Below are 27,536 nucleotides of genomic sequence, written 5' to 3'. Positions count from 1 at the left end.
TACATCACCCAGTCTTCCCCAGTCAGCTTCCTATCCAAGGGCTAACCAGGCCCGACCCTGCTTAGCTTCAGAGATCAGGCATGTTCAGCATAGTATGGCTGTAGGCAAATTTTCCATTAGGAAATATTTGTTCTACCTATTATTTCATCTTTTCCTAAATAAAAACAAGCTTAATGGCTAATATGCACATTTCTGTTAATATCCTGTGCCTAAGTGGGGTGGGATGTTTATTTTACAAACCTGAAAGGGAAATACCGTCACTCAGGTCTTGCCCAGTGTTTTGTCAAAAGAATATGTTCTTCGAGGGATTTGGAAAGGGAATCAAATACAACCCACTGAAACTGGAATGACCTCAACGTCCTCACTGCTCATTAAGAAGCTAAGACGACAGAAAGCAGAAAGGTCAGGAGGAGCCATGATGGCATTTTGGCATAATTTTCAACTGTCTTAAAGTATGATGAAATTAAAGTACTGCAAGAAATAACTGATATGCATTTTCAATTTGTTTCATCTCATTTCACTCTCAGGCCCCATTCCTTTAAGATTCCTCCCATTAATATTCTCCAGTTACTCTACTCAAGGTTTTATCTGTTGCTTTTCATTGGCCTAGATAAAGCCAAGAATTGTTGTGTGAATTCCTTCTAGCTAGAATTCAAAGATGCCAAATGAATAACTGTCCCTTAGAGAGTTTTTAGATCCTTATAAAAGATGAAGCATTGACTAAAGTGAAAGGGAGGAAGAAAGGAGAGGAGGGAAGAAAGGAAGGAAGGAGGAAAGGAAGAATGAAGGGACATTATTCTGTGATCTTACAAGTCACTTCCCCTTTTGTCATCTCAGTGTTACCAGTGGAGGGTGTCCAGGTTCTTGGTGTTTTGAACAAAGAATTGGACAAAATGCGCAAACAAAGCAATGAAAGAAAAACCACAGATTCATTGAAACAAAAGTATACTCCACAAAGTGGGAGCAGGCTCAAGCAAGCCGCTCAAGAGTGCTGGTTACAGAATTTTCTGGGGTGTGAATACCCTCTAGAGGTTTCCCATTGGTTATATGTTTACACCCTACATAAATGAAGTAGTGGCCCACAACCAGTCTGATTGGTTGCCTCCTGTGACCAATCAGAGGCTAAAGTGAAGTTACAATGTTATACCCTATGCAGATGTCTGATTGGTTGGGGAAGGTGACCAATCAGAGGCTGAAGTCAAAGTTATACCCTATGCAAATGTCTGATTGGTTGGGGAGGGTGACCAATCAGAGGCTAACGTGAAGTCACAAAGTTATACCCCTATGCAAATGAAGACTAGGCCCCTGACCAGTGTGATTGGTTGAGGGAGGGGACCAGTCAGAGGTACTTTCCATTTCTCTTGTGTGATGCAGAGAAAAGGTGTGGGGTGTGGGGTATGTGGGGTATGGGGGGTGTGGGGAGAGGGGGGAGTGGGAAGGAGGGGTGGTTGCAAAGGGAATAGCCTCTGATCCTTTTGTCACTTGGGTGTGGAGAGGTGGGGTTTTCCTTTTGATTCAAATCAGCCTTAGGTTCCCTTCCTCCAGACCCTATTCTGCTGCCTCATCAGTATCCTTAATTTTGAAATAAGGTTGAACTAACTGTTCTCTAAGATTCTAACATCCTCTCCTGTCTCTTCAATTAGTCATGTTCCTTCTGGCAGGCATTATGATTCCCATGTGGTAGACATGGAAAATAAGACATCAAGAAGTTAAGTGGTATAAACCACCCACTGTGGGAATGAAGGGATGGGAGAGTAAGCACATTTCTGAGTAGGAGGCTGCTTTCAGCTCCCAAGATTCAATTCTTGATTTTCTATCCCCCGTAACAAAAATTTCACCTTGAGGGCAGAAACAAAATCAACTTAGAGCTCCTAGTAATTAAATTTCCTGCAGCAACTCAGAATATAAATCAGCAGCTAACTGGATGCATGTGAGCTGCTCCCAGTTGCAGGTTCTTTTGTCTTTGTCGAGAAAATTAAAGAAATACTTGTTCACATTTCTATAAAATCATGGAAACAACAAACTGGGCATCAGTAAATGATAAATTGAGCTGTGCTTGAGCTAACTCGTATTAATTATTCTGAATTACAGCAAAGAACAGTGCTAATGCCTCTCCTCTGTCTGTTCTGGTGACAACAGCATCCATCAGACACCCGCGCTGGTTTCCGCATCACTAATAAAACCCACCAAACCAACTCTGTCTCTCTTTATGCTGCCTCTCATGACCTAGCTAAAAATGATTTCTACCCCCCCCACCCTCACCGTCCACTGCATTCTCTTTGATGGCCACCTTTCACTAATTTTGACAAAATAAGAAATAAAAGTCTGGGCGTGGTGGCTCATGCCTGTAATCACAGCACTTTGGGAGGCCAAGGTGGGCAGATCACCTGAGGTCATGAGTTCGAGACCATCCTGGCCGAGATGGTGAAACCCTATCTCTACTAAAAATAAAAATTAGCCAGGCATAATGACATGCTCCTGTAATCCCAGCTACTCAGGAGGGTGAGGCAGGAGAATCGCTTGAACCCCGGGGTGGGGCAGAGGTTGCAATGAGCTGAGATTGCGCCACTGCACTCCAGCCTGGGTGACAGAATGAGACTCCATCTCAAAAAAAAAAAAAAAAGAAAAAAAAAAAGAAAAATATTTTTCTGGTGTAATTATGTATTTCTCCTAATTCTTATTTTTATTTTGAAACCCAAAACACCTGGGCAGAAACAGGAGGACAAGCACATGGCAAGCAGGACTTGGCCCCCACCCACAGCGAATGCCTAGTCTTGCGAGTGCTTCACTCGGCAATAATCCTTCTTGAAGATGAAACATTAAAATAGTTTTTGAGTATTCTTGTATCAGCTTTCTTGAAGACCCTTAATCTCTTTGTACCTCGGTTTTCTTACTGCGAAATGGGTTGTTGTGAGGTTTAAATGCACGTAGACATATGAAGCATTGAGAACAGTACCCGGTGCACAGTAAGCACTATAATTAATTAGCATTGCTTCTCTTTTTATCAATCTACCGCATAGGGAGAACTAGCATCTCCTTGGATTGTATGAAACCCAAACACTCCCACCAAAGTCCCCCATGCTTCAAAATGTCATAGTGCAAGAGAGAACAGAACCACTGACATAACTTGAATTTTGTTGTTGTTGTTTTTGAGACAGATTCTCACTCTGTTGCCAGGCTGAAGTGCAGTAGCACGATCTTGGTTCACTCCAACCTCTGCCTCCCGGGTTCAAGCGATTCTCCTGCCTCAGCCTCCCAAGTAGCTGGGACTACAGGCATGCGCCACCACACTCAGCTAATTTTTTTGTATTTTTAATAGAGATGAGGTTTCACCATGTTGGTCAGGAAGGCCTCCATCTCTTGATCTAGTGATCTGCCCGCCTCGGGCCTCCCAAAGTGCTGGGATTACAGGCATGAGCCATTGCGCCCGGTCGTAACTTGAGTTTTCAATAAAATAACTACCCTGATAACAGCTTCTTGACAGTGGACTACAGTTGTTGAGACCTTAATTAAGCCTCTCTCAGCTCCATGGGTTCATCACTAACAATATGCCCACTTTGTAAAAAAAGAAATCGATCTCTTCCAAAGAATAATTAGCTATAAATATCCAGCTTTTTCAGGATGATTTTATTCAAACAGTTGAACCTGTCAATCATTTAACTTATTTTTTACTGCATAAATCAACTGTGTGATTGAACTAGGAAGTCGGAGCAGCCCATCAGAATGCTCTGTGCCGTGTGGTCAGCCACAGAGGCTGGACAGGGCTGAGCAACCTATCACCAGGCAGAGGGCTGATCCTTGGCAAGTCCTCAGATAACTATTTAAAATTCAAAAAATAATAGATGTTTGTGAGGGTATGGAGAAAAGGGAATCCTTATAAACTGTTGGTGGGAATGTACGTTAATACAACCTCTATGGAAACAGTGTGGAGATTTCTCAAAGAACTAAAAATAGAATTACCAGTCGATCCAGCAATCCCACTACTGTGTATCTACTCAAAGCAAAAGAACTCATTATATCAAAAAGACAGGTGTCTTTGTATGTTTATCACAGCACAATTCACAGTAGCAAAGATGTGGAATCAAAGTATTCATCAACAGGCCTGGTGCGGTGGCTTATGCCTGTAATCCCAGCACTTTGGGAGGCCAAGGCAGGTGGATCACCTGAGGTCAGGAGTTTGAGACCAGCCTGGCCAACGTGGTGAAACCCTGTCTCTACTCAAAATACAAAAATCAGCTACATGTGGTGGCGGGAGCCTGTAATCACAGCTACTTGGGAGGCTGAGGCAGGAGAATCACTTGAACCTGGGAGGCAGAGGTTGCAGTGAGCCAAGATCACTCCATTGCACTCCAGCCTGGGCGACAAAGCGAGACTCCATCTCAAAAAAAAAAAAAAAAAAAGATGTTCATCAACAGATGATTGGATAAAGAAAATTGGTCTATATACACATGGAATACTATTTAGCCACAGAAAAGAATGAAATCATGTCTTTTGTAGCAACATGGTTGGAACTGGGGGCCACTATCTTAAGTGAAACAACTCAGAAATGCAAAATCAAGTACCACACGTTATCACTTATAAGTGGAAGCTAAATAGTGTGTACACACGGACATAGAGAGTAGAATAATCGACACTAGAGATTCAGAAGGGTGAGAGCATAGGAGCGGGATGAAGGATGAGAAAGTACTTAGTGAGTACAATGTATACTATCCAGGTGATGATGGTTACAGTAAAACTCCCCACTTCACCACGTGACAAAATATCCACGTGACAAAACTGCCTTGTACTCCTTAAATTTATTTTTAAAAATTAAGAATTTGTCAGCAAATCAATCAGACCTTCACTTCTTTTCCCTTTGATAATCTAGACATAGAAATTCATCAGAAGCCCAGATCTCTATATTATTTTTCCTATTGCCAGCATTTTAAAATTTGTCATAAATCTGTCCTGAATTTCTTGCTCTGGGTGAAAAAGCTGCAAAACAAAAGCCAGTTTTGTTCCGTTTTGTTTGTTTGGTGTTTTTTTTCCCATCGTCAACAGCAGCCTGAACTAATACGTAAAACTAGAAATGGGCTTGAGTCATTCTAGGGTAGAGAGGAAGATATTCAGAGGAAATGTAATTCTCTCTACATCTTTAGAGGGCAGTGCTTGGCTTCCTCCCTTGTCTCCAGGTCCTAAAGCTGTAATGTAGCCACAGAATGCAATGACGTCGGGGTTGCAAATAAAACCTCACAGCAAGTCAGCAGCTTAGTTTATGTGACAGGGGAAATGGAACACTAAATCTTTGTTTAGAATAGAGTTATTAAAAATCAGAGAAAATCTAGACAGTGCCCAGGGAGATGGTGCCAAGTTGCATCTTGATGGTGATAAATGCTTCATAAGGAGACTCTTGGGTAGATACATGCTGAGGATGTTCATAAATATTCTTCCCTCCATCTGATCCTACCTAAAGGGACAAACATCACTCAGAATGATGGTGCCATTACAGAAGCATTTTTATGTTACTCTTTCCAATTTTCCATTAGCTAATGCAGTTTGAGCCAGGCACTGAGCTAATGTTTGCCTGCACCTTTTCATTTATTCTTCACCACAATCTTATGAAACATACCAATCTTCGGATGGGGAAGTGAAGAGCTGAAGTGCCTTGCCCGTGGTGGAGCTAGTCTGTCTCCAGAGCCTGCTCCATAGGTGACTTGCTGTGTCCTAACTAGGCCATATTGGTCTCTCTCTGGTTCCTGTGCTCCCTGGGCAGGGAGGAGCTATCAGAGTTGGCATCCTCATACCCTTCTGGGTGTCAATTTTCAAAATAATAGTTATCCAGAATAATCACGTCCTATCATATTGAAGAGCAGTTGTCTTTCTTCAGATCGGTGGAGCTTGCAATAGTTGTTTTCGTTTGCTTGATTTTCGTCTTCAACAGCAGCCTGAAAGTGCTGCGACTACTTCATTTAATATCATTCTACGCATCAGGAGAGAGTTAGCAGGGAGTGTGGCAGGGGCAGCTGCTTTGATCTACAGCCACTGCCTTTGGCTTTCATCTGCCCCAGCCTCAGTAGAGGGCAAACATCCACATGAAGATTAGCAGACAAATACTCCCGAGAAACAAGGTGGATAGGGAAATAGCATGTTTCTTTTTTTTCTTTCTTTCTTTCTTTGAGACAGGGTCTTGCTCTGCTGCCCAGGCTAGAGTGCAGTAGGGCAATCACTGTTCACTGCAGGCTTGAACTCCTGGGGTCAAGGGATCCTCCCACCTCGGCCTCCCAAGTGGCTGGGATTATAGGTTTGTGCCTTCACACCAAGCTCATTTTTTATTTTTTTGTGGAGACAGGGTCTCATGATATTGCCCATACTGCTTTTGAACAAACAATCCTCCCATGCCCAACTTTAAATAGCATATTCTCATCCAAGCTTTGAGCAGTTTTCCAAGCATTAGTGTTTGCCATGTGTGAGCAAATGACCTGAAAACACCACGGGTCTGATGTGGAGAAACCAAAGGAAATCAGAGAGACCTGGGCATAGTAAAAGTGAATCATGGCCACTGAATTTGCCTTTTTGGACTCAAAAGTCAAGTGATTCCCTTGATATCTACTTTCATGGGGGTCTATCTCTGGCTCTACTAGGCTTGAATAGCATTGATTTCGTTATATTTATTATTTATTTATATTCCATAAGTCTTTGAGCAACCGGTGGTATTTGATTACGCAAGTTCCTTAGTGGTGATTTGTGAGATTTTGGTGCACTCATCACCCAAGCAGTGTACACTGAACCCAATTTGTAGCCTTTTATCCCTCACCCCCTTCCCTTCCCCCATTTCTCCCTAGTCCCCAAAGTCTGTTGTATCAGTCTTATGCCTTTGCATCCTCATAGTTTGGCTCCCTCATATGAGTGAAAACATATGATGTTTGGTTTTCCATTCCTGAGTTACTCCACTTAGAATAATAGGCCCCAATCCCATCCAGGTTGCTGCGAATGCCGTTAATTCATTCCTTTTTATGGCTGAGTAGTATTCCAACATATGCATATATACCACGGTTTCTTTATCCACTTGTTGATTGATGGGCATTTGGGATGGCTCCACATTTTTGCAGTTGCAAACTGTGCTGCTCTAAACATGCATGTGCAAGTATTTTTTCGTATAATGACTTCTTTTCCTCTGGGTAGATACCAGTAATGGGATTGCTGAATCCAATGGCAGTTCTACTTTTAGTTCTTTAAGGAATCTCCACACTGTTTTCCATAGTGGTTGTACTAGTTTACATTCCCTCCAGCAGTGTAGAAGTGTTCCCTGTTCACCACATCCACACCAACATCTATTTTTTTTTTTTTTTTTGATTAGCGCCATTCTTGCAGGAGTAAGGTGGTATCACATTGTGGTTTTGCATTTCCCTGATCACTAGTGATGTTGAGCATTCTTTCATATGTTTGTTGGCCATTCGTATATCTTCTTTTGAGAATTGTCTATCCATGTCCTTAGCTTACTTTTTTTATGGGATTTTTTTTTCTTGCTAATTTGAGTTCATTGTAGATTCTTGATATTAGTCCATTGTCAGATGTATAGATTGTGAAGATTTTCCCCCACTCTGTGAGTTGTCTGTTTATTCTGCCGACTGTTCCTTTTGCCGTGCAAAAGTTCTTTAGTTTAATTAAGTCCTAGCTATTTATTTTTGGTTTTATTGCATTTGTTTTTGGGTACTTGGTCATGAAATCCTTGCCTAAGCCAATGTCTAGAAGGGTTTTCCCAATGTTATATTCTAGAATCTTTATGGTTTCAGGTCTTAGAATTAAGTCCTTGATCCACCTTGAGTTGACTTTTGTACAAGATGAGAGATAAGGATCCAGTTTCATTCTCCTGCAGTGTCTTGCCAATTATCCCAGCACCATTTGTTGCATAGGGTGTCCTTTCCCCACTTTATGTTTTTGTTTGCATTGTCAAAGATCAGTTGGCTGTAAGTATTTGGGCTTATTTCTGGGTTCTCTATTCTTTTCCATTGGTCTATGTGCCTATTTTTATACCAGTAACATGCTGTTTTGGTGACTATGGCCTTATAGTATAGTTTGAAATCAGGCAATGTGATGCCTCCAGATTTGTTCTTTTTGCTTCGTCTTGCTTTGGCTATGCAGGCTCTTTTTTGGTCTCATATGAATTTTAGAATTGTTTTTCCTAGTTCTGTGAAGAATGATGTTGGTATTTTGATGGGAATTGCACTGAATTTGTAGATTACTTTTGGCAGTATGGTCATTTTCACAATATTGATTCTACCCATCCATGAGCATGGGATGTGTTTCCATTTGTTTGTGTCATCTATTCTTTCAGCAGTGTTTTGTAGAGATCTTTCACCTCCTTGGTTAGCCTCAGTCCTTTTGCACATGACTGATATGCCCTACCTGCTCTATCTCCTTTCACTTAACCGCTAATAGTCCATAATGTGTCTGTACATCTCACTCTAGGAATCTATATTAAAGGTGCACAAAGATATATCAGGATGCTCATTGTTTTATTTTTGCATTAGGGAAAGTATAGGAATGAAGTATATCGGTGGGTTAAACAACTTGTGTCCATCTAACCTGTGCTTACCATGGAGCTGGAAAAGGATGACAGATCTGTACAGAGGAACATGGAAAGATCTCCAGGGCAGGTTGTACTGGGGAGTCCTGGGAGCAAAGAGAGACAGGTTCATGCATGGTAGATGACCTCTCCTATCATCCTGAGTAAAGAGTCTTGGGGAAGAGCTTAAGGAAGGGATAAAAAGGGAGTTTACTTTCAATGGACCCCAGGTCTTTAGAGAGCCAAGGTTTCCCTAATAACCCCTCACTGGGTGTTCAAATCATAGAAAGCATGTATTTTTGTGTGCAGTTCTTTCATGACCAAAATTTGACATGGTGTAGTTTCACTGACTGAATTAAAAATCATCTGTAATTTTTGCAAAGGGATAGTGGACTCAACTGAAGCCGGGATAGCTATGTTCCTGAGTATATTTGATTAGGGCTCAGAAAACCTGAACTCAATTCTTAATTTACCACTGACTAAATCTCTAACTTGGGGCTAGTAGTTTTACTTATTTGTGTGAGCTCTACTTTCCTCATCCATGCCTTGAGAGAGGTGGACAAAATGATCTCTGTGGTCTTTTAAGATTCTATTGGTCTATTACTCTTAAGGCTTGTGGAACATTAATAATAATAATAATTACTAACATACTGCTAGTGATTACCATGTGATAGACACTTCTTATATGTATTAACCATTTTAATTCTCATAGCAACATATGAAATACTATTATCTCTATTTTACGGAAGAAGCAGCTGAGGCCCAGAAATTAAATATGTTGTTCAAAGTCACACAGCTAGAAAGTTGTGGAGCTATTAACAGAACCTAAATCCAGGCAGTCTGACTCCAGAATCCATGATTCCAGCTGTTCTGTTATGTTGCAATTAAAATTGACCTTTTTCTTGCCACCTGATTTAATGATTCATATAGAAAAAAATAGTGTTAAGGAAACAAATCTGAAGAGCTGATATGAAAAGTATAGATGAATACAAGAAAAAAAGTATAGATGAATATAAGAAAATTATCTGCAAGAGACCTAATATAAAAAACCAGCAAAGTTTTACTTAAATATTTAACATTTTTATAACACATCACCTCTATGTACCGTAATGTAACTATATCTACTACTTCAAATGCAAGAAAAAAGATGTCACAACTACTTCATTCTTATGCATTCCTTTTTTCTCTGGAAATAACACCGTAAGACACACATGGCATTGATGCTTTCAATTTTAATTTCACAGATGAAAGAACTCGGTGTCATCTTCTACAACTGCAGCTGCCTGGTCCTAGATTTACAAAGGATATTTGCTCTATATAGTTCATTAAAATTCAAAAGCAGAGTGCCTCAAACCTGGTCCAAAAGACTCTATGGAGTCTATGACAATGAAAAGAAATTGCAACTTCAGTTGAATGAAACCAAGTCTCAAGCATTTGTGTCGGTGAGTTGTTTTCCCTTTCTCCTCCCCTTTTCCTTCTTCCTCCAAAGGCTCTTTATTAAGTTGGAATGTTTAAGTGTGATCTCATATTGGGCAAAAACGAATTACAGTGGTTCTATTCCATGACGTGAAGAGTTAAAATGTGTCCACCCTTACACACAATCATACCCTCAAACATAATAAATCTTGATCATCATTCCTTGTGTCAGATACCTTGAGTTATCTGATTTGATTCCCTCAGTCACCCTGTAAGCTAGGTATGGGGTTGTGACCATTTTGCAAATGAAGGTATCGACCTTACCTACTAGCAAAAAGCCCGTCCGATGGGACATGCTAAGAGCGGCGCCAGCACCCAGCTCTTCTGACACCAGAGCCTATTAGCCTATTTTCAATGCCCTACATTGATTTTTCAGACTTGTTTTTATCAGAACCCTCTGATGAGACAAATCTGAGGGAATCTCAGTATATAGATCAGACAAAAGCAGAGCTGCTGTACCTGGTTGGGGCAAGCGGGCAAGAGGCCCACATAACAGGACAGTGCTCCTTGCACAGCTTCAGGCCTCTGACTCTGCTGAGAACCATTAGCCACACCCTCCATCCACCCTCACCTTCCCAGTCCACTACCCAGCTGGGCACATGCCACAGCTATCCAGAGATGTTACTGGAAAGGGGCAATGTAAATATCTGGGCCTACAGTCCTAGTCCTCAAACTGTGGTACAGTAGATCCTTCAATAACATCGTTTTCTTCAATGCCCATTCATTATCATGTTGATAAGAAAAAAAACAATTGATTTTCGGCTGGGGCCACTGTGTGTGTGGAGTTGGCACGTTCTCCACCTGTCTGTGTTGGTTTTTGCCGGGTACTCCTGTTTCCTCCCACATCTCAAAGGTGTGCAAGTGGAATGAACTGGCAGATCTATGTGGTCCCAGTGTGAGCGAGTGTGAATGTGTGTGTGAGTGTGCCCTGTGATGGGATGTCATCCTGTCCACAGGGGTCCCGGCTGTGAGGGGCTCCGGCCACCCATGGCCCTGAACTGGAGTAAGAGGGTAAATAATTATTTTACTTGTTTTTATTAGTCTTTCTTAAATGTATGTATAGCTCACATTTGTTTCAATGTTTAATATTGAAAGTGTTTTGGTCTTTAGAAGTTTGATGCTGTTTTGGGGACCAGAAATAAGCCATAGCAACTTAACTCTCATTTATATTAGCCTACGGTAAAATTGTTTTCATCATACATCAGTTCGCTTAAAGTCATAGTATTCAAGAACCTGTCGACGTCAGTAAGTGAGGACTTACTGTACTTAAGAATTGGCTAGGAAGTCTGTTTAAAGTGCAGATTTACAGTGTCCCCTGTCCCCACCCAGGATCTTATCCACTGGATCTGAGATGAGATTTTAGAATGTTTATTTGAAGCAAGCTTCAGAAATTATCCTGATGTTCAGATCAACTTCTCTAAGTCATGCTCCCAACTTAATATTGCTATTTCGACCTTGGTTGATATCGGTGCTTTTATGCCAACAACTTTTATGTCACTAAACAGCATTTTATTGCAGATAAATAAGTGAATTGTATCCTTTTTACCTGTTCAAATGAAAACACCAGCAGAAAATTTAGAAGTGTAACAATAGAAAGAAAAGACAAAGTTCAAGTTGTCTTAAACAACAAATTCGCATAAATGTGAAGAGCAGAAAAGAGACTATGAAGGATGTTCATCAGCTAGAGGTAAAATAACATTTTTGTATGGAGGAGGTCAAGAATGGAGTCGCGAGTAGCATATTATAGGGCATTTTACTAACAAAACATAAATATAAATTATATAGACATTTTCAATTCATCTCAAGATGACCCTATAAGACCAGGAGGCCAAGGAGTATTCCCAATTTGTGGATGAGCAGCAATAGAAAATTTGCCAAGGAACCTTTAATCCAGAGGGTCACAGAGTGACACTACATGCCAAGCATGGATCGCTTGGTCAGGTCCAGTAGAAAAACAAATTGGAAATGGCAAAAAATAGATGAATTAATGAAAAAATTTTGAATAATCACTGGATTTTGAATTTACAGCTTCAACCTTGGAGATAAGTGAATGTGGTTGTTGCATACATTTACATACTAACCCTTAAACAGGGAAAGAGTCAGTTTTTTGTTGATTCTAAAGTTAATGTGTTTCCCAGAGAGAGTGATCTCAGGCCTTTAGTAAAATCGACTACAATTCGATACCTTTGTTATTTTCTAGGGCAAATTCATAAGTGGCTTTTTCTTAAAGAGTTCACCACAAAAAGAGTTGTGAGACATTTCTTTGGGTAGTTTTTTAAACTATGTAATACCTTTTTTATTATTATACTTTAAGTTCTAGGATACATGTATACAACGTACAGGTTTGTTACATATGTATACATGTGCCATGTTGGTGTGCTGCACCCATTAATTCATCATTTACGTTAGGTATATCTCCCAATGCTATCCCTCCCCCCTCCCCCTACCTCATGACAGGCCCCAGTGTGTGATGTTCCCCACCCTGTGTCCAGGTGTTCTCATTGTTCAAATTCCCACCTATGAGTGAGAACATGCAGTGTTTGGTTTTCTGTCCTTGTGATAGTTTGCTGAGAATGATGGTTTCCAGCTTCATCCATGTCCCTACAAAGGACATGAACTCATCATTTTTTATGGCTGCATAGTATTCCATGGTGTATATGTGCCACATTTTCTTAATCCAGTCTATCATTGATGGACATTTGGGTTGGTTCCAAGTCTTTGCTATTGTGAATAGTGCCACAATAAACATACGTGTGCATGTCTCTTTATAGTAGCATGATTTATAATCCTTTGGGTATATACCCAACAATGGGATGGCTGGGTCAAATGGTATTTCTAGTTTACTTCCTTTTTTTATTTACTTATTTTAATTTCCTGTTTTATTTTCTATTTTTTAATAAAATCAAGCCTGCCTTTGAATTTCAATTCAACGGATATTGATTGAACACCATTTCTGGAGAGGTATAAAATCTTATTTATTTATTTATTTATTTATTTTTTTTTTTTTGAGACGGACTCTCGCTCTGTCACCCAGGCTGGAGTGCAGTGGCGCAGTCTCGGCTCACTGCAAGCTCCGCCTCCTGGGTTCACGCCATTCTCCTGCCTCAGCCTCTCCGAGTAGCTGGGACTACAGGTGCCCACCACCACGCCCGGCTAATTTTTTGTATTTTTTTTTAGTAGAGACGGGGTTTCATCGTGGTCTCGATCTCCTGACCTCGTGATCCACCCGCCTCGGCCTCCCAAAGTGCTGGGATTACAAGCATGAGCCACCGCGCCCGGCCGGTATAAAATCTTACAGTTACAAAAACAGTCAGAAAACCCTGCAATTGGAATTGATATCATTCAGACAAAGTTCCTTGAACTCCCTTCTATTATAACTTTTATAACTATTTATTTATAATCATCTTTCCCACCATTTTATTAGACTCTGAAGATCATCTACTATTAATATATTCTCTTCATCACTGGTATTCCCAATGCTTCACTTAGTGCTAGCTAAAAGCAGCAATGAATGTGGGATAGGTTTTATTAGTAGTAATATTAATAGAAAGCTCCAGAATGCATACAGTTTTCTCAGTAATATATGCCAGACAAATACCAAGACAAATTTAATTCAATATATTTGTTGTATCTTAAAATAGTATATTTTTATAAGCTGATTGTCTCAAGACTAAGTTGAACACACATAAAGAGTGTTTGAAGACCTTAATAACCATTCTCAAAGTTAGATTTTAGATAATTGATAATAGCATAGTTAGATATAAATTTTAACTTATGATACAAATATAGACTATTTCCAATTTTTTCATGGAACACAGATAGGCACTTAGATTTAACTGTGTGATTTCTAGTAACTTGGGCCAGATAATTCTAATTTTCTTGCATTTCCCATTGAAATTGGAGGATGGGAACAATAGTTGGCTGTTTCTGTCTTGTAGATTACTTTTTGGAGCCTTTAAGCTTAAGCAATTGCTTTCCAAGATAAAAGACTAGTTCGAGGTCTGTTTTTATTGATCTAGATGTTAGACAGATTTCATTTGTTTATTGTTCAATTAATTCACCTGTCAGTCATGTATATTGAGATACATTTAGTGAGTGAGGGCTGACATTAAATAGAACTTGATGCTGCTATGGAAAAATAAAGAGGAATGCATCACATTCCTCTTTAGAACCTTCTGCCTATATTGTTAATTAGTTTAACAGCATTACAGAGATGTAATTTACACACCATAAAATTTACCCTTTTAAAGTATACAATTCAGGCTGGGTATGGTGGCTCATGCCTGTAAATCCCTGCACTTTGAGAGGCCGGAGCTAGCTGATTACTTGAGGTCAGCAGCTCAAGACCAACCTTGCCAACATGGTGAAACCCCATCACTACTAAAACTACAAAAAATAAAAATAAAAAATAAAAAATAAAGTATACAATTTAGTGGGGTTGAGTATAGTCGCAGTTTTGCCACCATTTCTACAATCTAATTTTAGAACTTTTTTTCACCACAAAGAAAAAACCCCATACTGATTAGCAGTCACTATTTTCCCTTCTCTCAGTCCCTGGCAACCACCAGTCTACTTTTTCTTTATGAATCTGCCTTTTTCTGGATGTTTTATATAAATGGAATCATATACAGTGTAGTATTTTGTGATTGTTTCTTTCACCTAACATAATGCTTTCAAGGTTTATCCATATTGTAGCATGGACCAATACTGCCTTTATTCTTTTTATAGCTAGATAATTCCATTGTATGGATATTCCACACTTTGTTTATCCATCTATCAACAGGTGGGCATTTGTACCGCTACTATTTCTTGGCTATTGTAAATAGTGCTGGTATAAATATTCATGTACAGGTTTTTATGTGAATAGCTGTTTTTAATTCGAGTTTATACATAGGAGTAGATTTACTGGATAATATGGTAACTCTATGTTGAACATCTTGAGAAACTACCAAACTGTTTTCCAAATTGGTGGCACCATTTTACAATCCCACCAGCAATATATGAGAGTTTTGATTTCTCCACATCCTCGGCAACACTTATTTTCTGTCTTATTTTAGCTCTACTAGAGGGTATAAAATGTAATCTTTTTTTTTGTTTTGATTTAAATCTTTTAACGTGCTTATCGGCCATTTGTGTCTCTTCTTTGGAGAAGAGATACAAATATCTATCAAATATGAAATCTTTTGCCCATTTAAATTATTTCAAAAATATGTGTTATAAGAGTTCTTTATACAGTCTGTATACAAGTCCCTTAAACAGAAATATGATTTTTTATAGAGACAAGGTCTTACTATGTTGTTGGGGCTGGCCTAAAATTCCTGGGTTCAGGTGTCTCGTTTAAATATATGATTTGCCAATATTTTATTTCTTTCATTCCATGGGTTGTCTTTTCATATTTAATTATATTTGAACATATATATTCTACAAATAGAGTATATACTTTTTTAAAACCATGAAACTGTTAATGAAATAATTAAGAACCTGCTAAGGTCTGTACAAGGTGATTATTTAATGAGTATGCAAAATAAATTACATTCATGTGGCGCCTATTGATCTAAGAGACAAACCCAGATTAACCTAGAAGTCAGGTCCCTCAAGAGCTCTTGACTGGTAAAAGATTGCCACAGGGCTGGAATATTGAAGAGGATCTGTATTTTCCCTCTCCTTCTACTTTACTATGGAACAAAGAAGTACACAGCACAAGGCTCGGAAAATTAATTCAGGAGCGATGAGAGGGAAACTTAGCCCTCTCTTTCGTTAAACAGTTGGAACTAGTTAACTTCCTCTGCCACTCATTCTTTTGTGTCATTGTTTATTCATTTCTATTCGGGGCAAACATTTTACAGCCACTATCCAGGCACTATTTTTAAAGGTAGAAGACTCTAGAACACATAGCGAAGTACCACCCAGCCCCCAGGTGCAAGGGGACTGATACAAATAATTATGCATTTCCTTCATAAACACACAGAGCTGGGGTACCTGCCGTTGTGTCAGGCAGCGGGAACACAGGAAGCAATAAGGCAGGTAAGTGCTTATAAAGATCTGTTGACACAGGTTTGGAAATACCCAGATTGAAGTAACAGACTCCAACCGACAAACCTCCACTTATGCATTTATGAAGCACTTTCACATTTGTTCCACAAGTATGTATTGAGCATATAATATGTGCATGGCACAAGATGCCAGAGATACACAACAAGGCAGCTCACAAGCAAGTGGCTAAACACATAGACAGATGAACGCAATGCCATGTAACACGCACTAGAATGAAGCTCCACAAAGCAGGGATCTTGTCTTCGTCACTGATGTATGTCCCCTTCCTAGACCAGAGCCTAGGAATATTTGCTGATTGAATGAAAGCATGCACAGAAGAGGGGCATGGAACCCAGCCAGCGAACAGGCCGTTCATTTATTTGAGCTTCAAAGCAAACCAGTATGAAAGGTGTGTTATTGTCATTAACCCCATTAGGCAACAGAGGCTCAAAAAGTGGAAGGGACACACCAAGATGCCCCAGGTTCTAAGTGCTAGAGTCTGGCCTGTATCACCAAAGCCCATGCTCTTTCCTCTAAATTATGGCCACAGTGTCCATACTTGTAAGATAGTAGCAAATGTAAAGACACCACAGACAACTCTGCCTACATTTGTTCCTCCCCAAAACCAAAATCTGGTTTTGGAACAAGCAGTGAAATTCAGGGAGTTCCTAACTGAAACAGAAATGTGAGCATTTCAGAGTTCAGAGTTGGCCTTCTGAGAGCCCATCAGGAGCGAAGATCTTCAGCTTCTCCACATTAACCAAAGAACCTTTAAAGCAGAGCCAACAGGCTAAGGGAATTAAATAATTTGAATATATTTAATGTCATAGGAAAATGAGTAACATACAATCCCTAAAATCCACTGAACTGTACACTTAAAAATGGTTACGATGGTAAAAAAGAAAAAGCAAAAGAAATCAATAGTATGGGAGTACAAGGTTGGGAAAAGCAACCTTTGATTGGAGATTTAAAAACAACTTCATTGCCGGGCTTGGTGGCTCATGCCTGTAATCCCAGCACTTTGGGAGGCCGAGGCAGGTGGATCATGAGGTCAGGTGTTCAAGACCAGCCTGGCCAAGATGGTGAAACCCCGTCTCTACTAAAATACAAAAATTAGCCAGGTGTAGTGGTGGGCGCCTATAATCCCAGCTACTTGGGAGGCTGAGGCAGGAAAATCACTTGAACCCGGGAGGTGGAAGTTGCAGTGAGCTGAGATCGCAGCACTGCAGTCCAGCCTGGGCAACAGAGCAACACTCCCATCTAAAAAATAAAAATAAAAAAATTCATGGAGATCACATTTGAGCTGGAATTTTGAGAACAGAATTAGTAGGACTTTGACAGACAAAAATAAAGACACATAAGCCAGAGAAGCCAGCATAAGCAGAGATGCCCAGAGTCAGACATGATGAACATGATGAGGGCACAGCCATGGACTGGTAATTACTTGCATTTGGGGTCACAGACAGGATGGCAGTTGGCACATGAAGGAGGCAGGGACACAGGACCATGGATACACCCCTCCCAATGAGTTCAAGCTGGATTCTGAGAAACCAGGAGTCAGTTCATCCTGGGAGTGATGTATATTTGTTTTTAAACATCCCAGAGATAAGGCAATGAGTTAGAAAGATGTTAGAACATCCCCACAAGCAGCACTAGTGCCCAAGTGAGGGAAACGTACTGAGTGATCAAGAGTAAGAGGAGGGACAGACCCAGGAAACCCTGCAGAAGCACACGCTGTCTGTCTTGGTGACAGATGGAGTATCTGCATATCTGTGTGCTGATGACAGAGGAGTGTAGGACTACCTCTAAAAAACAGACTTGAAGTTCATCCTCATTCCAAAAGAAAGAAACAAATGATCAAAAACTCATCCTGTAAAGAAAATATGGTACATATACACCATGGAATACTACGCAACCATAAACAAGAATAAAATCATGTCTTCTGCAGCAACGTGGGTGCAGCTAGGGGCCATTATCCTAAGCAAATCAATGCAGGAACAGAAAACCAAATACCATGTTCTCACTTATAAGTGGGAGGTAAACATTGGGTACTCATGGACATAGACACGGCAACACTAAACACTGAGGACCACTGGTGCAGGGGGGAAGGAAGGGGGCACGGGTGGAAAAACGAGTACTATTCTCACTACCTGGGTGATGGGATCAGTTGTGCCTCAAACCTCAGCATCACGCAATATATATCCATGTAACAAACCTGCACCTGTACCCCCTGAATCTAAAATAAAAGTTGAAATTATTTTTGAAAAAACCAACTCATCCTGCTCACGGTCACCTGCCAAGAGGACTTTCTGTGTGAGGAAACCTGGAAGGTGTGTGACCCTCAGCATGCTCCTTCCTTACCCCTATGCCCCTTCTAAGGTGGGCATCCAGTCCAACAGCTCCATCTCACAAAGCTCTAAGCTGGGGTGGGGACTCCTACTGTGCAGTGTAGGGAGTTGATCCAGGCATAATCGGTGAGGAGGAGCTCTGACCGCCCAATATTACCATTCATTTCAGGCAGTTCCAAAAATCCGTTTATTCAGCCTTTTGGTACTAAACATCCTGGCATTATTTATGCCCCATTATAATGCCCCTGGCATTATTTATGTGATACTCGTCACAGCGTATTGCTTGTCAAAGTAAAACAGGAACTATGAGAAACACTATTTTTCCGCTGTCCTGTCCAGTGGAAAAATAATGAGAAAACCAAATACATCTTTCCCTTTCTACAGCAACTGCGTCTACAACCACCATATTTTTATAAGATGAAAACCACCTCAAGCAACATGAGAAAAATGCCTCAAGCAGAATTTGCCTCTTTTTCTCATTTCGCTTAAATCTTTCCGAACATCCTTCTTCTCCGGCTCTCCTGCTGAATTGGGGCATCTTAATAGCTCCCTCAGATTTTCCTGCACTGTTATCGATGACCTTTTCTCAACGATCAACACTTCTCCTAACTCAATGAAAGATTTTGGAGAAAAAAAAAACTCCAATATTTTTCTATTTTTTTTTTTTAGATTTTGAGTTTGAAACATTTTTATGCCCACGTCATCACATTTCAGATGAAATGAAAATGCTGGGGTAAATGGCTTGCTATGTGCAGTGTGTGTGCGTGTGTAGTAACACCTGAGAAAATTATTAGCTGTGTATGACAGAATTGTGTAAGGTTGGAGGTGGAGTGATCCTCCGAAGTGTGTACACTGAAAGCAAGAATTCTCTCCTCAGTAAAAAGTGAAAAGGAAGATACTAGAGGCTGGGGAAAGAGGGGGTGGGGAAAGATTTGTTAATGGATATAAAAATAACAGTAAGATAGGAAGAATAACTTCCATTGTTCTAAAGCAGTGGTCCTTGACCTTTTTGGCACCATGGACTGGTTTCATGGAAGACAGTTTTTCCATGGACCAGGGTCAGCAGGGATGCCTTTGGGATGATTGAAGGGCATTACATTTGTTGTGCACTTTCTTTTTTTTTTTTTTTTTTTTTTCAGACAGCATCTTGCTCTGTCGCCCAGGCTGGAGTGCAGTGATGCAATCTCGGCTCACTGCAACCTCTGCCTCCCGGGTTCAAGTGATTCTTCTGCCTCAGCCTCCCGAGTATCTGGGACTACAGGTGCACACCACCACGCCCGGCTAATTTTTTGTATTTTAAGTAGAGACAGGGTTTCACCATGTTGGCCAGGCTGGTCTTGAACTCCTGACCTCAGGTGATCCGGCCACCTCAGCCTCCCAAAGTGCTGGGATTACAGGCTTGGACTACCATCCCTGGCTGTGCACTTTATTTCTATTATTATTACATTGTAATATATAATGAAATAACTATACAACTCACTATATTGTTGAATTAGTGAGAGCCCTGAGCCTCTTTTGGTGCAACTAGATGGTCTCATCTGGGGCTGATGGGAGACAGTGACAGATCATCAGGCATTACAATCTCATAAGGAGATCACACAACCTAGATCCCTCACATGCGCAGTTCACAGTAGGGCTCACGCTCCTATGAGAATCTAATGCCCCCACTCATCTGACAGGGGGCGGAGCTCAGGCGGCGATGCGAGCAAGGGGGAGCGGCTGTAAATACAGATGAAGCTTTGCTTGCCTGTCATTCACCTGCTCTGCAGCCCAGTACTGGTCCCTGTCCTGGGGAATGGGGACCCTTGTTCTATAGGACTGTAGTTAACTATGACTATGCTTAACAATAATATATTAGATAGTTTCAAATAGTTGGAAGATATTGAATGTTTCCAATACAAAGAAATGATAAAGTTTGAGATGACAGATATGCTAATTACCATAATCTCATCACTATACATTATATGAATCACATCACTATGTGCCCCATAAATATATACAATTATGTATCAATTAAATTTTTTAATACATAAAAATTGAAAATCAAAATGTGTCAGATGAAAAACGAATTCTTTCCAAAACAGACTTGAGACCCATCCCACCACACTTCGATCTTTATTCAACTTTAATAAGATTGAAAATATCTTTGTCTAATTTGATGAAGCAGAAATTAGGTTTGCAAAAATATAATTACAAGCCAAGGTCCATGGAAACAAAGCAAATAAAGAAATCCCCAGCTGCCAAAAATTAGTAGGCTAAACGTTTGGCTTTTGTGTCTTCACAGAATTCTCCAAAACTCTTTTGCCCTAAAAACAGAAGTTTTGACATAGATGCCATCTACAGTGTGATAGATGATGCCAAGCAGTATGTGTACATCGCTGTCATGGACTACCTGCCTATCTCCAGCACAAGCACCAAAAGGTCAGTGAATGCCCAGCCTCTGGTTAGAACCCAGTCCCTAAGACCAGGCACTAAACTGGGCACCACAGGAGAAGCCAGCCTGGAAATGGAGATGCTATCAGGTAGCCTTAGGAAGAGCACACCATTCAATGCTGTTTAACGTGTATTGGCGATTTACTCATTATGGACCTTTTCCCAGAGTGGGTTCATTTTAAAGGCTCATGGTCTCACCCTACAGAAGTACCTCAGTAGTTTACATTATGAAAATGAGAGTCACTTTCAAAAGAAAATTAGGTTGCTCTCAACTTGAAAATTATTTGAAAGGATAAAAGATAAAATATGATATGAAAAAAATTATCATTTGAAAATTATTAACAAGGATATACCTGAAAAGGGCATATTGAAACTGAGTAGTCTTGCCAGACTTTCCTTAAAGGAAGCATTGTTGTTTGATATTCACAGCAGTCTTCATTTAATGCCAAATTCTCATCATATCTTCTCAGTGTAAAGGAGAAAGGCCAGGCGCGGTGGCTCATGCCTGTAATCCCAGCACTTTGGGAGGCCGAGGCGGGTGGATCACAAGGTCAGGAGATCGAGACCATCCTAGCTAACATGGTGAAACCCCGTCTCTACTAAAAGTGCAAAAACAAAATTAGCCGGGCGTGGTGGCGGGTGCCTGTAGTCCCAGCCACTTGGGAGGCTGAGGCGGGAGAATGGCGTGAACCCAGGAGGCGGAGTTTGCCGTGAGCAGAGATCGTGCCACTGCACTCCAGCCTGGGCGACAGTGCGAGACTCCATCTCAAAAAAAAAAAAAAAAAAAAAAAGGAGAAAGAAACTTCAAATATCTATGTTCTCAGTCAATCCATCCCTCTCTGTGAAAAGAGAACAGTTTAAAAATGCAGTGCTTTTCAATAATTCATCATTGCTTAAGCATGCAAACATGGAATAAATTCAGGGATGGAATTTATGACAAACTCTTTCGGAAATCATTGCATGCATAAATGCACGGCCATGCTTAAGTATTCCCACTTTTGCTTTCTTGCTGGGAATGCAGAGGTGCTTGAATAATTAGTTTGATCCAGGAAATGTTTTCAAAGTGCATATTTTTGGGAGTGCGACCCAAGGCCTTTTTAATTTGGAATATTACAGTTTCAAAACAACCATTTACTGAGGCTAAATGATTAAGTGTGCCCTTTATTGCTTGAATAGTTCTTAATCACCAACCCTACATAATGCATAATATGTAGCTTCTTTATGCAAATAACCATAGGATTACAAAAAGAGTCTTCCCCCCAGAAAATGATCATTTCTTGTAACAGCTAGTAGAAAAGCACTTTTAGCTGCAAGATTCATATTATTGAAATACTTTTATTTTAAAATATTGTGCATCTTTACAAAAATTAGCTGGGTGTGGTGGCGCACGCCTGTAATCCCAGCTACTCGGGAGGCTGAGGCAGGAGAATCGCTTGAGCCCAGGAGGTGGAGGTTGCAGTGAGCCAAGATCACACCACTGTACTCCAGCCTGGGCAACAGAGTGAGACTCCATCTCAATATACATACATATATATATACACACACACACATATATACGTATGTATACATATATACATATATATACACACACACATACATACATATATATGCATATATACACATACATATATACATATATACATACATATATATATACACACACACACACACACATACATACATACACATAGTGCATCCTTTGGACATTCATGGATTTTTTCACCACACACTTCCACACCTTTTCTATCCCTCCTTTTTATTTTTCCTCCCTTCGTTGTTCACTTGGTTTTAGATTTAGTTTTAGATTTTACCTCCGCTTTGGGAACATTTCAAAACAGAATATGGGTTTTGCCTGATTTTCCTGTTATTGAGAAGGAGAATAAGGTCAAGTTCAGGGAGTTATATGTTAGGATGGCATAATGATTTCTCAGGATTGACAAAACCTTTGTTCCATGAAGTTCTATGAACAAAATTGAGATTCTTCATGGTCAAGGGGTAAATAATTAGGATGGAGGATCTAAAATAGTTTAGAAATCTAAAATCTAGAGAAAACAAAAAGAAGGTTAAAGAATCAGAGACTCACTTGAAATTTTGCATTTTGGTTATAAATCTACCATTTCAGCTATTAAATGAAACTTCTTTTATTGTATTTTTAAAATTTTAAAGCTGTAAATGCTTTTAACTTTCTAAATGGAAAGGTCATCAAAGAGACATAAGAAGTAGACCAAGCATCAAGATTATAATTAAATTCTTCTCAATCAGATAAATTAATTACTTGCATAAATTCAGACTGGTTACTCATCTTTATCTAGTCCCAGAAAAGCTTTTCAGGAGTGAATTCAACTTTAATAAATAGGCAAATACTATCAAATTTCAGTATGTTAATAGAATTAATCTTTCAGACTTAACTTTTAGTCTATACATTGCCAAACATCCAATGAAAGAGAGAAAAATCATACACTCCCAAATCAGAAATGATGAACAGTGTGTAAAAAAAACACATATTATTATTTAGCAATAGTGTTAGAAATAACTTCTACTTTTCAAGGTAGTAGGAAGGGAATGGAACAATGATCTGTGACTAAATAAATCCTACAGTAAAAATTCAGAAGCCGGCCGGGCATGGTGGCTCACGCCTGTAATCCCAGCACTTTGGGAGGCTGAGGTGGGCGGATCACCTGAGGTCAGGAGTTCAACACCAGCCTGGCCAACATGGTGAAAACCCATCTCTACTAAAAGTACAAAAATTAGCTGGGCATGGTGGCAGACACCTATAATCCCAGCTATTCAGGAGGCTGAGACAGGAGAATCGCTTGAACCTGGACAGCCAAGGTTGCAGTGAGCCAAGATCACACCATTGCACACCAGCCTGGGCAACAAGAGTGAAACTCCATTAAAAAAAAAAAAAAAATTCAGAAGCCCTATTTCACTTCTTCCTGACTTGGCAATCAAGCTCTCTTTCTTAGGCAAGTCAATTATTTAGGTCTCAGTTTGGGGTTGTTATTTATTTCTTCCACATAAAATACATCTTTCACAAGGAAATTAGTAAATGTGTAAAGGAATAATAAAAATGTAGTCTGATTAGCCTTTGAAGTATTAATGCTTTTTATTTATGCATTCATTCAACCATTTTTTTTTTTTTTTTTTTTTGTGAGACAGAGTTTTGCTCTTGTCGCCCAGGCTGAGTGCAATGGCAAGATCTCGGCTCACTGCAACCTCTGCCTCCCAGGTTCAGGTCATTCTCCTGCCTCAGCCTCCCAAGTAGCTGGGATTACAGGTGCATGCCACCATGTCCAGCTAATTTTTGTATTTTTATTAGAGACGGGGTTTCACCATGTTGGCCAGGCTGGTCTCAAACTCCCGACCTCAAGTGATCCACCGCCTTGGCCTCCCAAAGTGCTGGAATGACAGGCGTGAGCCACGGCGCCAGCCCCACTGTTTTAATTCAAGAAGTAGCATCACCAGGTCTGCTTTAGATGGATCACTGTGGTGGTCACTGATGAAGTACGTGACTGGAGGCAGAGAAACCAATTTCGAGCACAAGGCTGAGATCATCTTTCCTGTAGTCCTCAGCTTCATGGGTATAAAGCCAGACAAAGAAAACTGTAGCGTGGATCCAGGATCTAGATTTTTGCCAAGAGCAAGAGGAAGGTACAGAGGCAAGTAGCTTTCAAGTGATCAGAACGGAGATGAGGCTGGGCAGGCGAGGGAGACAGGAGGAGCTGATGGACCGGGCAGATTGAAGGCCTCATGAATCTGCAGCCTGCGTGTGATGAAAGAGCAATTAAGAGAGTGGGGAATAAGGACAGGAGGCCTTTAGCAGTGCAATGATTATGACACTGGCAGGCTACACTTTCAAATAATGTATCATTAGTTCAAATACTGAATTGGCCTAGAACCAGGGCAAGAGTTTGATGAGTAAACAAAAGGTCTACAAATGTCAGGGCCAAGGGGAGGAAGAGTTATTTAAGGCTTGGTCCTTAAGACAGGAAAGCTTTTTGTTAACTTAAGAATTACATGACAGTTCTGGAAGTGACAGTGTGTGTTCGGGGTCAGCAGAGGCAAAGTGGGATGCTGTCCCACACATCATAAGCCAAGTGGCCAGGTCATGGTAGAAAACGCACGCAGGATTTCAGGAGAAGCTGCGGCCTCAGGGAAGAATCAGGATTGAGTTAAGGCAAAGGCTTAAGGATTCAGAGAAAAGGCCGAGCCTGTTGGGGAAACTTTGCCTGTTGGAAGATTCCAAAGGCCCTGCAGAAAACGTGGAAGGCAGGGGAGTCGTGGGAGGCTTGGTCAGGAGACACCACAGTAAGACAGTGGGGAAAAGAAAGCGTGGGGAAGCTCAGATGACCAGAGCACAAGTTCATTTTGGGGACAATCGCCAAAGAGAGGTTTTGGTGGCAGTTGGGGACGGAGGGGGTGCTCAGGGTTCCTAACTGGAATTCTACTGGCTAATCAGTTCTTAGTGGACTGAGGGCCAGGTAGCGTCAGAGACGTAGTAAGGGTGGCCTCTGGTGGCAGTCAGCCTGTTCCCCACCCCAGCCCAAGGACCTGGTGGTAGGAAACCTCCTTTCAGGCAGGGGCAGGTCCCAGCAAATCATCATTTCTTGGTGCCTAAGCTAAGAGGCTTGTATGTTTTTCAACCTCTCCGATGAGGTTGTTTATATATTACAGGATAAAGTGCTGATCCGGGTAATATCAATGTTCTATGCTGTCTAGTAAATTTCTTTTCCCAAACTAACTTTCTTTATTTTTGCTATTTGGATATGATTTCTGCAGGACTTACTGGCCAGACTTGGATGCAAAAATAAGAGAAGCATTAGTTTTACGAAGCGTTAGAGTTCGACTCCTTTTAAGCTTCTGGAAGGAAACTGATCCCCTTACGTTTAACTTTATTTCATCTCTTAAAGCGATTTGCACTGAAATAGCCAACTGCAGTTTGAAAGTTGTAAGTATTATGTTGACTGTGTTATTAAATAAAAAGTGGATGCCCTCTGCATGTGTGTGAAAGCTGCAAGCATATGCCTGTGTGTAAAATTCCAGTAAGAACCAGGATGACAATCTTCAAAAAGCCCGTTAAGTAATTTTTTCAAAACAATCACATACAAAAAAAGGAGAGTAGAGCTCATGTTTCCTGACGCCTCCTCCGTCCAGCCCTCTTCTCACTTTCTGTTGCATCCTTTCCATTTTCTTTCTTTCTTTTTTTTTTTTTTTTTCCTCCTTAAGACAGGGTTTTGCTCTGTCACCCAGGCTGGAGTGCAGTAGCACAATCCTGGCTCACTGCAGCCTTGACTCCCGGGCTCAGCTAGTTTTGCATTTTTTGTAGAGATGGGGCTTCACCATGTTGCCCATGCTGGTCCTGAGCTCCTGGGCTCAAGCAATCTGCCCACCTTGGCCTTCCAAAGTGCTGGGACTACCAACACGAGCCACCGCGCCCGGCCCTCTCCACTTTCCTTTCACAACCCCATTCACCTCCTGTTCCTATTTGTAAGACTGTGACCAACAGAGCACTGGAGCATGCACCAGCACGCTCAGATGTACCCCAGCCCAGATGCCTCGTAGTCTGGTCCCCATGCTTGCCCCAGGTCCCTTGGGCCACATACTAATCCACCTCTGGAGACCTTGAGGGAGGTAAGACTGGGAACTAGGAATACCTGAAATGTGTTAATTCTCTAGCTCATCTTTGACTCCGCTCCAGTCCTCATCACCCTCTTCCTCCACTCCAGACTTGGTGCAAGCGATTCCCTCTGCCTACAACACTCTTCTTCTCCATGTTTACCCACCTCATAACCACTAATCCTTTAGGCCTCAGCTTTTCTCAACCCCCATGCAGTCATTCAGCAGAATCCGGCCTGTGGCAGGCTCTTTTCTAGGTAATGAAGCTGCATTCCTTGCAGCATTTAGGGACCCAGGGTATCAAGGGCTCTGCAATTAACTTTGACACATGGCTTCCAAGATCGCCCTGACCCTGAATATCCCAAGGCCAGACAGGAGAAGAGCGAAATTGGAGGGCTGTGTGAGAGGCATTTTTGGATTGGGACTGGAGGTAGGGAACATCCCTCTAGCCTTCATTCCACTGCCTGGATAGCTTTCACATGGCCATGCCTAACGGCCAGTGAGGCTTATGACCATGTTCAGAAAGTCAGCTGTGTTTCCAGGGTGACAAAGGAACAGATTTGTGAATCATCATGGTCTGAAGTTCCTGGTACACAGGATCCATTTCACTCGTCTTGCCTCATAGAGAACCCTCATTCCCACTTCCCACAAGGGAGAAAATGCAAAGTTTCATGCAGTCACTGCACAGAGTCTTCCAGTGATGTGCATTTCTGGACATCAAGCCTGAAAGCGGTACATCACAGTTTGTCAATGTAAAAACTAAAACAGAACAGTAACAATTCCCCACCACACACCAAAAAATACCCAAAAGCAGGTTAAGGTTACCCCCCTCCCTTAGTACAGAAACAGGATAAGCACAAGGAAAACTGCCATTAGAAAGGGAAGGTTCGGAGGCCCATGGCAGTCCCTGGTCCACGGCAATTATGAAACTCTTCTGGGCAGGTATTGTGAAGTCTGCATACTCCTGCTGGTTCAAACCAAGGACCCAAGGTTGTTTTAAGGCATGGACAGTTAAAGGAGTTTGGGGTCCTAGCGTGAGCTGGTTGGTTTCTTGGGCAATGCAAGTTTCTCAGAAATGTAGTAGG

General features: G+C 41.0%; 1 protein-coding gene across 11 annotated transcripts in view; it reads left to right on the top strand.

Moving 5' to 3' along the window:
• The window catches only part of PLD5 (phospholipase D family member 5), a 451,018-nt gene that overhangs the window by 398,167 nt on the left and 25,315 nt on the right, over window positions 1–27,536 (top strand). For all 11 annotated transcript variants that reach the window (XM_058430447.1, XM_032136222.2, XM_032136223.2 and 8 more), the window contains 3 exons: window positions 9,790–9,987; window positions 20,687–20,823; window positions 25,615–25,783. In XM_058430447.1, coding sequence (XP_058286430.1) covers window positions 9,790–9,987; window positions 20,687–20,823; window positions 25,615–25,783 — 504 coding nt within the window. The remainder of the gene's footprint in view (window positions 1–9,789; window positions 9,988–20,686; window positions 20,824–25,614; window positions 25,784–27,536) is intronic.

The sequence above is a fragment of the Hylobates moloch genome, unplaced genomic scaffold (genome assembly GCF_009828535.3).
Source record: "Hylobates moloch isolate HMO894 unplaced genomic scaffold, HMol_V3 SCAFFOLD_18, whole genome shotgun sequence".
Classification (NCBI taxonomy): Eukaryota; Metazoa; Chordata; class Mammalia; order Primates; family Hylobatidae; genus Hylobates; species Hylobates moloch.
Note: the sequence above shows the minus strand (reverse complement) of the source record. Positions and strands in the feature narration are given on the sequence as shown.